This window comes from Hemitrygon akajei, chromosome 5 (genome assembly GCF_048418815.1).
Source record: "Hemitrygon akajei chromosome 5, sHemAka1.3, whole genome shotgun sequence".
Lineage (NCBI taxonomy): Eukaryota > Metazoa > Chordata > Chondrichthyes > Myliobatiformes > Dasyatidae > Hemitrygon > Hemitrygon akajei.
In genome coordinates, this window is record NC_133128.1 from 52761970 (window position 1) to 52775447 (window position 13478).

Genomic DNA, 13478 nt, shown 5'->3' on the forward strand with positions numbered 1-13478 from the left:
ACATTTCCTCTTCCTACTGTGCGCCTTGTAGATAAAGACTTTGGAGAATCAGCATACCCAATTTCTGCCCTGCTCTTGTTGATATGGTATGTTTCTAGTAAACAGTGTCTCCAATAATATTATTGATAAAAGATGTGTTGATATATTTATGTGAAGAGTACTTCAACACTTATTAGAAATGGTCATAGACTATGGCAACTTGATGTGATACAACTTTACATTGTCTGAATGTATTCTAGGTCTTGTAATACACTGGCATAGCTGTTTAATTTCCTGAGAAGAACGGAAGTGTGAACATTGTGAAATAATCAGCTAACATTTCCACCATGGTCCTTCCAACAGAAGAGAGCTCATTGATAAAACTTCTAAAGTAGACTTGAGAAGGTTCAGTTTGAATAGGATGTCACATTTCAAGCAGGAATGGCTAATATTTATTTGCAGTTTTGCATTAAGTAACCATTTAGTAGCAACCTTGAATACTAGTTTCTTTAGTTTTCTGAAATTACTGTGCTGATAACTTTGCTTGCACGAGCCAGTGGGAAAAAACTTATATTTTGTCTTAGGCAACATCTTCTGCAGTGACCCAGCAGTAACATACAACAGTGATGAATATCAGTCAATGCTGACGTGTACAGTATGATTACTTTTGCAGCATTTTCTCTTTTCAATATTTATACAGAAAATTTAAATACTAAGCCATTAGAATAATATCACATTTGATTTGCAGAATATTGATGACAAGGAACTGTGATAATGTAGAACCATAATAGATGTATAATACCAGTTTAAAAATATTTTAATCTTTAACATAAAATATTACACTATTATTATCAGTATTGCACTGGCCCTACTGATGTAGCATTATTATAATACCTCTAGTGAAACATCTTTTATTTTATCTCACACCTTTCCCTGCCAATGGCTCAATAGTTCAGTCAGTATTATCAATTTCATCTTTGAGGCCACATGATGCTTTAACTTTGGAGAATTACATCAAAACTTCACATAAGGCTTGTTGTATGGAAATTGCAAATAGTGAATGTCTATTCCACACTCGTTCTTCTCCCTTACAGCACTTATGTTAAGCAAGCACGCTGTAACCAAATGGTGTTAGCTATGTGATAACTTCACTTCTGACCAGCAACTCTCGAGCCCAAATAAGAATGCCAATCTTCCAATGCAGTAAACATATTTTTAAACATGAAAATATTTTGGTTGACACTGGATGAAATTCTTAATTCTACTAATGGTAAATGCAGAACTGTAACTACAACTGTTGCTGTAACTGCAGCTGAATTAATTCCTGTTGTCATTTTGTATCCTGTTAGAATCCAGAAAGATTATCAAACATAGCTTTGGTGTGATATTTACACTAAGTATACAATCTTTGAGTTATAAAGTCAAAATTAATGTTTTAATAACCTTCAGGATTCATTTACCCTGATCGTGCGAGCTGACTGTCAGTTGCTGCATGTTCAATTTTACCGACACTTGGTTCTGTAATTTTTGGAGTTGATCATACCATTTACTAGGACTTGTTAGTAGGTTCAAAGGCCTGTTGAGAATAAATGGTGTCAGGTGGGAGAAAGGCAAAGGTAGACATTGGTTCGTGAAGGTCCTCCTCCTCCTCGCCTTGCATCATCCTAACCCTAATGCCTCCCAACAAGAAATTGTGTAGTATAGGAAACCCGAGAGGGAAATAAATAACATTTTTAATACGACCAATCGATTGCACACAGGAGAAATAACAATAGGCTTTGTTACAAGAGGGCAGGGAGAGTCTTCCTCTGTACATTGTATTTTCACATCTGTGGTGGTGGTTATCTTAACCCACGGCTGCTACAGGGAAAACCATCTGTCTCCAGTTATCATTGAAACTGCTAACCAAGTTTCACTCACAGGCTCTTTGGTGGAGCTATCTAGGACTAAAACTAGGAACTTGGTTGCTCTATTGAAAGGTCATCAAACCTTCAACAATTACTGTTTATTAAGCTAGAGCTGGACACAGAGGCGAGACAGAATATTCATTTTTCCAAATGCTGTGCTAGTAAAGGTGACCTTAATTAATTTTTTTTTACAAAACTGAACTATTCAAAAACCCAAGGAAATGTTATTTACACAAATTAAAAAGTGAAAATACAGCTATAAATATTTTCTTTCACATATATAACTCAATATTTTTATCTTTAAAAACTGCAGCTTGATAATATATTTAATTTTACATTGCATGTGCAGGTTCAAAATTTGCGCTTCCCCATGCTGGCTCTCAGCATTATTGTGCTCTCTGCCCAGACACCTGGGTTTGCTATCATTTGAAGCCAGATGTGTTGTTCTTCCCCCTGGGCATCATTCCAATCAACTGCAATCCCATAGCTATGACCTGTTGAACAACAAATATATGACAGCATAAATATTTTGGAACGATGCTAGTAATGTCCTCAAATCTTACCAACAAAATATGCCAGTAGATCATCTGAGCAGACGGCTAAGTAGATCATGATAGAGATATGGGCTTCCTTTTAAATGCAAAGCCTGCATCAACTTGTCCTTTTGGAATTTGGGTGTTTCCTGGGGTAATTTTGTTCCAGCAATACTGACTAGGCAGGTTAATTACTGATTGAATTGTAAGCAGTCATCAGAATGTTTTATTGAGAAAGATTAGGTGTTCCCAGCAATTTCTTACTCTATTCATTTCAGTAATCAATATCCTGCTGTTTTCATCTTTACCTCATATCACCAACATTACTGGGAAGGACTTCAACCAAAACGAAGGTACCCACAGCCTGGCTGTAGACTCAATGGGAGTTCATAATTATCCGGCCTGTATCTCACCCTCACTTGCGTTTTGTGCCTTGTGAAACTATTATTCCGCCCCCACCTTAACAGTGATTCATCTGGTGGATTCGAGGCCCAGCCCTGAAGTCTGCGACTGTCAAAGAGCTTTTTAAACTGCTCACAGACATCAAAACAAAGATGTAGGAGAACAGTTCAATCTCAAGAGATAAGCAATTCTTAAACAAATCCAAGGTACCGCCTCATTATCAGGCCACAGCTTGAGGTACTGCCATAGCTGGTCTGATCACTGTGCTACAGGAAGGACATGATGGCTCTGGAGTAAGTGCAGACCACAATATTGTCTTGACATGAAGCCTTTGAGTTAGGAAGAGAGAGTGGATAGACTGGGTTTGAGTTTTTTAGGAGCTGAGGGCTATGAGAAGATTGATTGTTGAATCATGAACATCCCCAGTGGTCGAAGGCATCTGAGGAAGAGGCCTTGTCTTTTAATCTGGAGGGTGGTTGGAATCTGGAATGCACTGCCTATAAGGGTTTAGGGAGAAAAGAGAGACGCATGACAATCTAGGCAAGCAATTGAATCATTAAGGCATAGAAAAAGTGTGGGCCAAGTACTGGAACTTAGGATTCTTGCTGATTGGCTGAAGGACCTATTAGCCTGCTGCATGACTCTAACCCATTAGCAGTGATTTAAAAAAAACAGCTCATCCTGAGTGTGAAGTGGTTTACTTTTACTTAAGGCTGGTGAAAAGCTGAAGGGCTAAATGTGAAGTACACCTGTCCAAGCATTTCAATGTTTGGGCATCTCCATTGGACTCTGTGCAACAGGAGACCGTGTATTTCAGCATGTGGGTGCAGAAGTCAGAAGCAAGCTGAAGACTGGCCAGAGATGTGTCTGTTTCAACCCAGGGGGATACTGGAGACTCCTTGGTATCCCTTTGAGAAGTCAAACAGGTTCAGTCAAAATTCTTTTCCACTGATGATTTAGCAAGTGTTGGGAAACATTTAGTTCATAGCACAAAACAGGAATGAAATTAATGAAATAGTATATTCATTTTAAACCACGGTGAAATTTTACAAGATAATCAATTGCATTTGCAGTGAAGGTTACTGACCCTGTACGATATGCAGAAGTTGTAACCTTACAACTACGAATGACTTCAGTTTACTATTCCTACTAGTTATTGAAGAAAATTAAAAGATAACAAGGTAGAGATCATTACTATTAAAAAGGTAGTTACCATTGCCATGACCAAGTCGAATGCCGCCAAGGAAAACATTGCTGGAAAGTGACTCTTTATCCCATATGGTTAGTTCGATAGACACATTTTGTAGATCACTGAGGTGTAAGCCAGTATAAGTGAAGATATGGTTCCACTGGGGGTTTACACTCTTTTTAACAATATGTGTCTTGTTCTTAGAAGCTTTGTTGTCATCAGGAAGTAAATATCTGATTCAAAAAAGAAAACAAGAAATTAGTATTTAAGTTCAGCAAAATAGAAAATCCCTCAACAATTATTACATTTTTGAACCTACTGACTGGTCAACGTCTTTTGTATCTTTAGATAAAAGTGCTAGGAAAGTAGTTATGATGTTAAATTACACACACAAAATGCTGGTGGAACACAGCAGGCCAGGCAGCATCTATAGGAAGAAGCACTGTCAATGTCTCCGCCCGAAACATCGACAGCAGGCCAGGCAGCTGTGTTCCACCAGCAACTTGTGTGTGTTGTTTGAATTTCCAGCATCTGCAGATTTCCTCATGATGTTAAATTGTTGCTGATAGTTTTCTTCCTAAAACAGACGATAGTAAATTTCCTGGCATTGGAGTTTTGGCAATCCCAGGTTCACACTAACTTGAAGGATACACAAATTCTTTGATGTCTGCACAGTGCTGTTGCACAACGTTGTTTATGAAACAATGTTTTAGTATGGCAAGACAAACAATGTTGGAAAACAAGTATAGGCTGTTACTGAAAGCAATGAGTTGTACTGTGTGCACTTTTTATCTGATTATTATTTGCATTCGAGACACTTAAGAGGTTTAAAATAATGATTCCCGGAATGAAAGGGGTTTCACAAGAAAATGTTGAGCTTATTCTTCTAAACTTAGTGGCTGTTGGTCTTATGCAGTATTCTAAGAAATCCTGACAAGCTAAGTGTTGAGATATTTCTGTTTGAGAATGAAACAGGACCTGAGACACATTTTTAAAATAAGTGATCACTCATTTAAGGTGTAGATAGAGGAATTTCTGCTCTGAAGGCCCTGAAATGTCAGGGATTTTTCATCTCAACTATGGACACTGTATTATTAATTATATTTGAGGCCAAGGAGGACAGACTTTTGGTAGAAACCTGTAGGAAAACTGAAGAACAGATTAGTAGAATAGAGGCTGAGAACTGATTGGCCATAATTGTACTGAATGCTAGAACAGGCGATGAGCCTAATCATCCACAGTAACATTTTATTGACACATCCACTGCTTCTGTTGTACTTTAGAATTACACTTGACATCCGATAACTGAAATATGATTGAGCACTTCTTATCCATTACAGAAATACTTCCTGTATGCCAGTTAATTATTTATGGCGACTCATCACTGGGTTGTATTGAAGTTGAGATACAGATTTTAAAGTTGTTTGTGACGGCAATGTAAAACCTTACCCTTTTACAAAAGTATCTGAAGATCCTCCGCTTTTTACTGCAGTTAAATTTCTTGCTTCCTTAATGAGCACCTCCACAATTCCACCATTTGATGCTTGGGTAGAACTTTTCTTTCCTTTAATGAAACTCCTTTTAGCTGTGCAGAATGAGGAAGTTTGAATTACTTTTATGCATTGTTTACTTTTAGACTTAAGTTTATATTATTCAATTTCAAAACAATGGTAACAATTTAGCCTCAACTGATACATCTTTTGTAGTCTATTTCCACCCAAAACCAAACTGTATACATATTTGAGAGGCACTGTATTTTGATCACAACTTAGAACACCTACCTGTAATAGTTCAACTGTGGGCATCACCACAAGAAAGCAATTATTTATGATTAAAGCACATGCAACAATAGTTCCAAATTGAAATACAAAGGTCAGAAAGGTTTAGGTGATCACAGACCAACTTATAGGAGGCACCAAAGAATAAAATGTATTTTGCTAAGAATAGAGCATCTGTGGAGTGTGGACTATAAGGGAATGATTTCATTTTATTTGTATAATTTAGTTTTTCCTGTTAAATTTTCTTAACCTTGCATTTTTATTTGTATAGTTAATCAAATAGTATAAAGTACTAAACCTGTAGGTTGCCAATTCCCCTGGTAATTACGTAACCAGCTAGAATTAGTTGAATAAATTCAGTTGACTACACAGCACCTGGGAATACAAGTTTTTGGGTTCTACCATTGTATGCCGAGTTTAAACTGTATCTATACTGTGTACTTCGTTGAATACAGGACTTTGCAATAATGGTAAATATACGGCTTTAATATAATTTTTTATGTTTAATTAATCATAGGGAGTACAGGCGACATATTCAAGCTATGGTTTGTGCAGTTGATAGAAACCATTGTGACAGCATCTACTGTGACATATCTGTATATAGCATTCATTACAAGGCAGACACAAAGAAAGAACTAGGTGTGATCAGGCATCCATTACGTAAGTGATTGTAATCAAATACAGTAGAATAGTTAACTTTTAGGGATGAAAGACAAAGTTTAAAGGAGAAAGGGTAGACTTTATAATGGACAGGATTGAGCCCTGAAACACAGCTGGAGAACAGAGAAGAACCAGTTTGGGCAAATTAAGAAACAGCAAAGGGCAAAAATTATTAAGAGCTCTCGTTAAGCTCAAACTAGATAACTTGTACAGAAGACAAATACGGGATTCTTAAGAGATGGTTTTCGAGATCAGAATATTGAGGAACCAATGAGGGAACAGGTTGTTTTAAGATTGAATGATGTGGTGTTCAGAGCGACTTTGGTATCTTTTACAAGGATTACCCAAGATAACATGGAGCTGCAGCAACAATTTGGGAAGCACATTGGCCTTCATCGCCAAAGAATTTCAGTTCACAAGTCATGTTATTTATTGTGCCCTGCTGTAAATGAGTTTTATATCCTTTCATAGTCTGCTGTTACATTCTGTGTGGTCATCAGGGACATTAGTTTCCCTAAGAGGTGGTCCTTCAGAACCAGTTGCATGTCCAATATAAAAGAACTGAGACTTCCTAAAACTACCTAGAAGTGCTTCTTTCCAGTGAACCTGGTAGTCTTACATTAAAGTAACACACATAAAATGCTGGAGTAACTACAGAGAGGAATGAACAGTCGACGTTTCAAACCGAGACCTGAAGGGCCTTGGCCTGAAACGCTGACTGTTTATTCTTTGCTATAGATGCTGCCTGACCTGCTGCGTTCCTCCAGCGCTTTGTGTGTGTTAGCCTGATTTTCAGCATCTGTAGATCCCTTCTGTTTAGTCTTACATTAGTAGTTGTAGGTATACAACAAGTACTTCCTGGGCATCAGTTAGCCATTAATGGGTCTCTTGCAATACAAAATGTTAATTTAACATAATTTATGATTACTATTCTCTTTATGCTCCCCTCTGTATCTGCATAAATCAGTTTAATCAGGTGTCTGAATTCTAGCTAAAGCTGTATTATGTGATGTAAATCCATCATCACCTTAGTAGTTAAGAACGAGAAGTAAATGCTGATCTTGCTCAAAACAAAAAAATGAATAAAAAGCTTACCTTTTCCTTGTTCTGGTGGAAGGTTTAAATGCTGACCAACTGGCGTATAGCGCAATGAAATCGTCAGTTCCCCTTTGTATTGTAGGACACTGTCAATTGCAGACTCAATCTAAAACCAAGCGATAAGTACTTCTGTATAAATAACATTATGACTCACCTATATACTAATTTAAACTTGTCTGTTGTAAGAGCTCTGATGGTGTAGTTCGATAATCTAACTATTGCATCTATGACATTCTTTAGATTTCATTAAAATTATATTGAAACTAAAATCAGTACTTTAGTGACTTCACTAGAACTTCTAAAGAAAGACATCTCAATATAGTTTTTGCTGCACCTTTAACTTTGTTATTCTTACATAATTTACTTAAGACTAGTAAGTGATGATGCTCACCCACAATTACTTCCAGTTACCAAGTGCTGGCACCTTTCAACACAAAGATTGGATTGGTTCAAGTGTCTCGAGGCTTCTATTAGGAAAGGAGTTTATACAACTCAATGGTTCAGTAACTGGCAACAAGGTGATTGGGTTACGGGATAGATGTGATAACCTTTGAAGTACATTTATTATCGAAGTATGTATACTTGAAACAACCTTGAGAGTTGTCTCCTTACATGCAGCCACAAAACAAAGAAACCTAATTTTAAAAAAAATCAAACACCCAATGTCCAGAGAAACAAAATTAAATTGTGCAAAGAATAAAAGAAAGCAAATAGCATTGAAAACATGCTGACGAAAGTGAGTCCCCAGACACGAAGATAGGCATCACACAGCTGACTCAGCTCAGTGCAAACCTGGCGGTGGAGCAGTGAGGTCCCTCATTTCCGACCCAGACACCCTGACCTTTTCAATTTGGCCTGCCACTTAATTTGTCCAAAGCTCGGGTCGTTCCTTGCTCTCGGACCTGGGCCCTGCCACTTCAGTATGTTCTCAGGCCCAAACCCCACTGCCTCAATTTGGCCCATTACTTAAATTGATCAATTCTTGGGTTCTTCCTCACTCTCGGACCCGGGCTCCACCTTGACTCTGCCTCAGCTCGATTCTGCTGCATTGAATTGTGTCCAAGTTCGCTGCAGCAGTGGGCAAACAGTTTTTCATTCTCCGCTCTCTGGCCTGGCCCTGCTACCTCAATTCATCACGTACCCACCGTGCTGCAACCACCCTGCTTCAGTTCACACTGCAAAAATGCCCGGTTGTCCATAGGCTCGACTCCAAAAGGGAGATTACAGACTATTGTTCGCCGCTGGCAAGTAGTCACTGAGATTCTCCAGTGCCGTGTTAAACCAGAGGAAAACCTTATAATCCAAACAAGGAATTAACTAATTAACGGGCACAGTGGTGCCCAACACATGCTCTGAATAATGCCAGTACTCAAAGCTCTACTGAACTGTGCATTATTGCGGATAAAGAGCTCCTGCTAGAACAGAACAGTACAGCAAAGACCACAATGATGTGCCAAACCAATTAAGTTAGTAATCAATTAGCTAACTAAACTAATCTCTTCCTCCTACACAATGTCCCTATCCTTCTGTTTTCATCATGTTCATGGGCCTATATAAATCTCTCTCAAACGTCTCGAATGTTTCTGCCTCTACCACCACCCCAGGCAGCACATCCAACACCCACAACTCACTAGAGTCACAGAAAAATACATCACTGATACTGGCCCTTCAGCCCATCTAATCCATGTCAAACCATTTAAACTGCCTATGCCCACTGACCTGCACTAGGACGATACCTGTCCGTACCCCTACCATCCACGTACCTATCCAAAATTCTCTTAAACATGGAAGTCAAGCTTGAATGCACTGCTTGCTTTGGCAGCCTATTCCACACTCTCATGACCCTTTGGGGAAGAAGTTTCTCTTCATGTTCCCCTTAAACTTTTCACCTTTCACCCTTAACCCATGACCTCTAGTTGTTACCCCATACAACTCAGTGGAAAAAGCCTGATTGCATTTAGCCTATCTATACCCCTCATAATTTTGTATACCTCTATCAAAGTTCCCCTCAGTCTTCTATGTTCCAAGGAATGAAGTCCTAACCTATTCGATCTTTCCTCATAACTCAGGTTGTTCAGTCCCAGTACCATCCTTATAAATTTTCTGTGTACTCTCTCAACCCTATATAAACCTTTCCTGTAGGTAAATTGGACACAATACTCCAAATTTGGCCTCACCTACATCTTGTACAACTCAATATTTTGATTTGAAGGCCAATGTGCCAAAAGCTTTCTTTATGATGCCATTTACTTGTGCTGCCACTTTTAATGAATTATGGACCTGTATTCCCAGATTCCACCCTCCTCACTGCCCTGATATTCACTGTATGACCTACTCTGGTTGGTCCAACCTTGCAGTTGTCTGCATTAAATTCCATCTGCCATTTTCAGCCCATTTATCCAGCTGGTCCAGATCCCACTGCAAACTTTGATAGTCTTCCTTGCTGTCCACTACACCCCCAATCGTGGTGTCATCCACAAAATTGCTGATCATTGATCTAGATGACAAAAAACACTGCACCCAGCACCGATCCCTGTGGTTCTTCAGGCCTCCAGTCAGAGAGGCAACCATCTACTACCATTCTCTGGCTTCTCCCACAATGCTAATGTCTAATCCAATTTACTATCCATGTTAAAAATAATTAGCTCCGCACATCAACTTAAATGCATACCCTCTTGTTTTAGACATTTCAATCCTTGGGAAAATGGTTTGTTAACTCTATCAAGCCCTCTCAATCTTATAAACCTCCCCTCAACCTCTGCCACTCCAGAGAAATCAACCCACATTTATCCAAGCTCTAGTTATAGCACATGTCTAATCCAGGCAACATCCTGGTAACTCTCTTGAGCACCATCTCCAAAGCCTCAACATCCTTCCTATAGTGAGGCAACTAGAAATTGCCTAACTAGCATGTTATAAAGCTGCAACATAACTTTGACTTTTGAGCTCAGTGCATTGACTAATAAAGGCAAGCATTCCGTATGTCTTCTTAATCACCCTGTCAACCTTAACAGTGGATTGTCTCTTTGCATTTGACCTATAAACTTCACTTTCACTTCACTTTCAGCCTGGTTAAATTCCGTTTGCCATTTTTCCACCCATATCTGCAACTGATATGTTCTTTGCCAGTCTTCTCCACTATCCACACCACCACCAATCTTTGTATCATCTGCACATTTACTCACACACACATCTACATTTTCATTAAGGTCATTTATATACAATCCTGTCTGGTGTTTCCCTATCATTTTCAATGTTTTGTTTAGTGCACAGTACCCCAGCCTTAACCTAGTCCACACAGTTTCCTCTCTTCTGTATCCACTGCCTACCCTAGTATCTGTAACACTCTTTTGTATTTGATATAAATGCCTCCCTTTCCCCTCTCTGTCCCATCTTTTTTGCCACATTTGGATGATTTTTTCCCCCCAGATTACACACTTAGCCTCTGCTTTGCTGATACTAATGTGCATTTCTGTATTTTCTTTCTTTAATGCCCTCTTTGCCAACTCATCCACCCTCTCATTCCCCTTCACCCCTACATGAGCTGGAACCCATAGAAATTTAACCTGACCTCCCTGATTTGCAACTCTTGTGACTGACTGATAGGGAAACACCAGACAGGATTGTGTGAGGAATGTCAGGAAGAGGAGTCAGTAGAACATGTAATTCTGAGTTGCAGGAAGTATGGGATACAGAGAGATGATGAGAATTAATCTAAGGGAATTGGGGGTGCAGGAATTCACATTAAAAGGGTTACTGGGTATGGGTGAGAGAGCACAGGTCAGGGTACTTTTAGCTTTAGGTCCGGGGTCGTTAATAGGATATGATGGAAAAGCAGGAGTAGGGTACTAGGATGGCCAAAGAAGGAAGGATAAAGTGTAGATTAGCGTGTGTGTGAGAATGGGTGAAGGGATTTAAAATGTAAGTCTATCGTCTGATCCACACTCCGGAGCAGAAGGTGGCGGTAATGCACCAGTAGGCTGGGTGCCAACCACCATAAAACGAGGAGGAGGAAGAAGGAAGTCATTCATATACATCAGAAACAGCAGAGTTCCCTTGTGGAACACCGCTGATGACAGACCTCCAGCTAGATTAAGTTTCATTGACCATTACCCTTTGCCTTCTATGGGCAAGCCTGTTCTAAATCCTAATGGCCAATTCATCATGGATCCCATGCATCTTCATCTTACCGATGAACCTCCCATGAGAGGCCTTTTCAAATGCCTCACTAAAATCCATGTGGACAACATCCACAGCTCTATCTTCGTCAATCACCCTTGTCACCTTGTGAAAAACCTCAATCAAGTTTGTAAGACAAAACCACGCTGGCTCTTCCAAATTAGGCCATGGCTATTCAAATGCTCATAAATCCTATCCTTAAGAATTCTCTCTAGTAACTTCCTTACCACTGACATGAGACTCATCAGTCTATAGTTTCAAGGTTTATCTCATGCTCCTTCTTGCATAATGAAACAACATTAGCTACTCACCTGACCTCTGGGGCCTTGCCAATGGCTAGGGAGAACATGAAAAATTGGTTTAGGCTCTAGCAATCTCTTCTCTTGCCTCTCTCAATAACTTGGGGGCATATCTCATCAGGCCCTGCGACATCCACCTTAATACACTTTGGGAGACTCAAAACTAACTCAACCTTTACCTTAAAATGCCCTAGCAAATCAATATGCTCAGTTCTGATCTCCCTGTCCTCCATGTCCTTCTCCTTGGTAAATACTCATTAAGAACCTTACCCATGTCCTCCACATCTAAGGTAATGTCCCCCCTTTAGCTTTGAGTGTTCCTACCCTCTCCTGAGTCATCCTCTTTGTGTATGTATAGAAAGCCCTGGGATTCTCTTTAATCCTACTTGACAAGGATGTTTCATAGCTCCTCTTGGCTTTCCTAATTTCCTTCTTGAGTTCTTTTATGTTTTTTTTATAATCCTCAAGGGCTCTGTTTGATCCTAGATTTGAAAACTTTACAAACTTCTCCTTTTTCTTCTTGACTAACTTCATCTTCTTGCTCGACATCCAACATTCTCTTAACCTTGCAATCCTTCTTACTGCAACATACCTGTCCTGTACTCTACACAGTTGGTCTTTAAACACCCTCCACAAATCGGATGTGGACTTGCCCAAAAACAACTGTTCCCAATTAACTCTCCCTAACACGCTTGTAATTTGCCTTCCGTTCTCTGTTGCACTTACAGCAAAAGAACAAACAATGTTTATATCCAAGAAGTGTTTTCCCCTTTATCTTCTATCCCAAATAGATTAGAAAATAATTAAGGATTTAAATTGCCGCTAAAGTAACATTTCCTGCCCGAGGTTGGGCCAAGAACATATTATTAAAGTTTTATGCCTGAGCTCTGCAGAATGAAATGGCAACTGATTTTTAAAATTTCATGTCATAGAACTCGCATCTTTCATCTCGTCACCACAGATAGTACAATTATAATAATCTGCTTTAATTGGAGAAAGGCAAACATTGTTTCAGTTTTAGTTGCTTTCAAGTGCTTCTCAGACAAATATTGAATTATCATTTTGAAATACATTTTGTTTGAATTCATATAAAATATTCAAGCATACAAATAGATTGCCCACTTAAAATGTGGCATTTTAGTGGTACCAATTAGTAAAAACTACACCACTGCCTGGTAGAGGTTTATAAGTAGGTCAGGTAGGGGAAGATATGCAAGTACTGTAGTGTTGTATAGGTCAGTAGCTGGAGGAGAATAGTTCCTGCATTTCTGAACTCTTGAGTGTTTAAGAGATCAAAGTTCTTACTGGACTCAAATTATTTGTTTTAAATTGTATACTGAATTGTATATTAAATTGTATATCAAGTGATAGGTCTAGACAATGTTGAAAGAACCCCTTTGACCTCAGCCTATTCCTATCTCATCCTTAAACTCCAATGTAAGCTTTGGCATATA

The 13478-nt window shown here is 39.0% G+C and overlaps 1 protein-coding gene across 3 annotated transcripts in view; it reads right to left on the reverse strand.

Moving 5' to 3' along the window:
* Positions 1-119: 119 nt before the first annotated feature.
* sytl5 (synaptotagmin-like 5) overlaps positions 120-13478 on the reverse strand; it is a 190344-nt gene continuing 176985 nt past the window's right edge. For all 3 annotated transcript variants that reach the window (XM_073045563.1, XM_073045565.1, XM_073045564.1), the window contains 4 exons: positions 7544-7652; positions 5460-5595; positions 4035-4243; positions 120-2380 (listed from right to left, as the gene is read on the reverse strand). In XM_073045563.1, coding sequence (XP_072901664.1) covers positions 2238-2380; positions 4035-4243; positions 5460-5595; positions 7544-7652 — 597 coding nt within the window. In that variant the 3' untranslated portion in view covers positions 120-2237. The remainder of the gene's footprint in view (positions 2381-4034; positions 4244-5459; positions 5596-7543; positions 7653-13478) is intronic.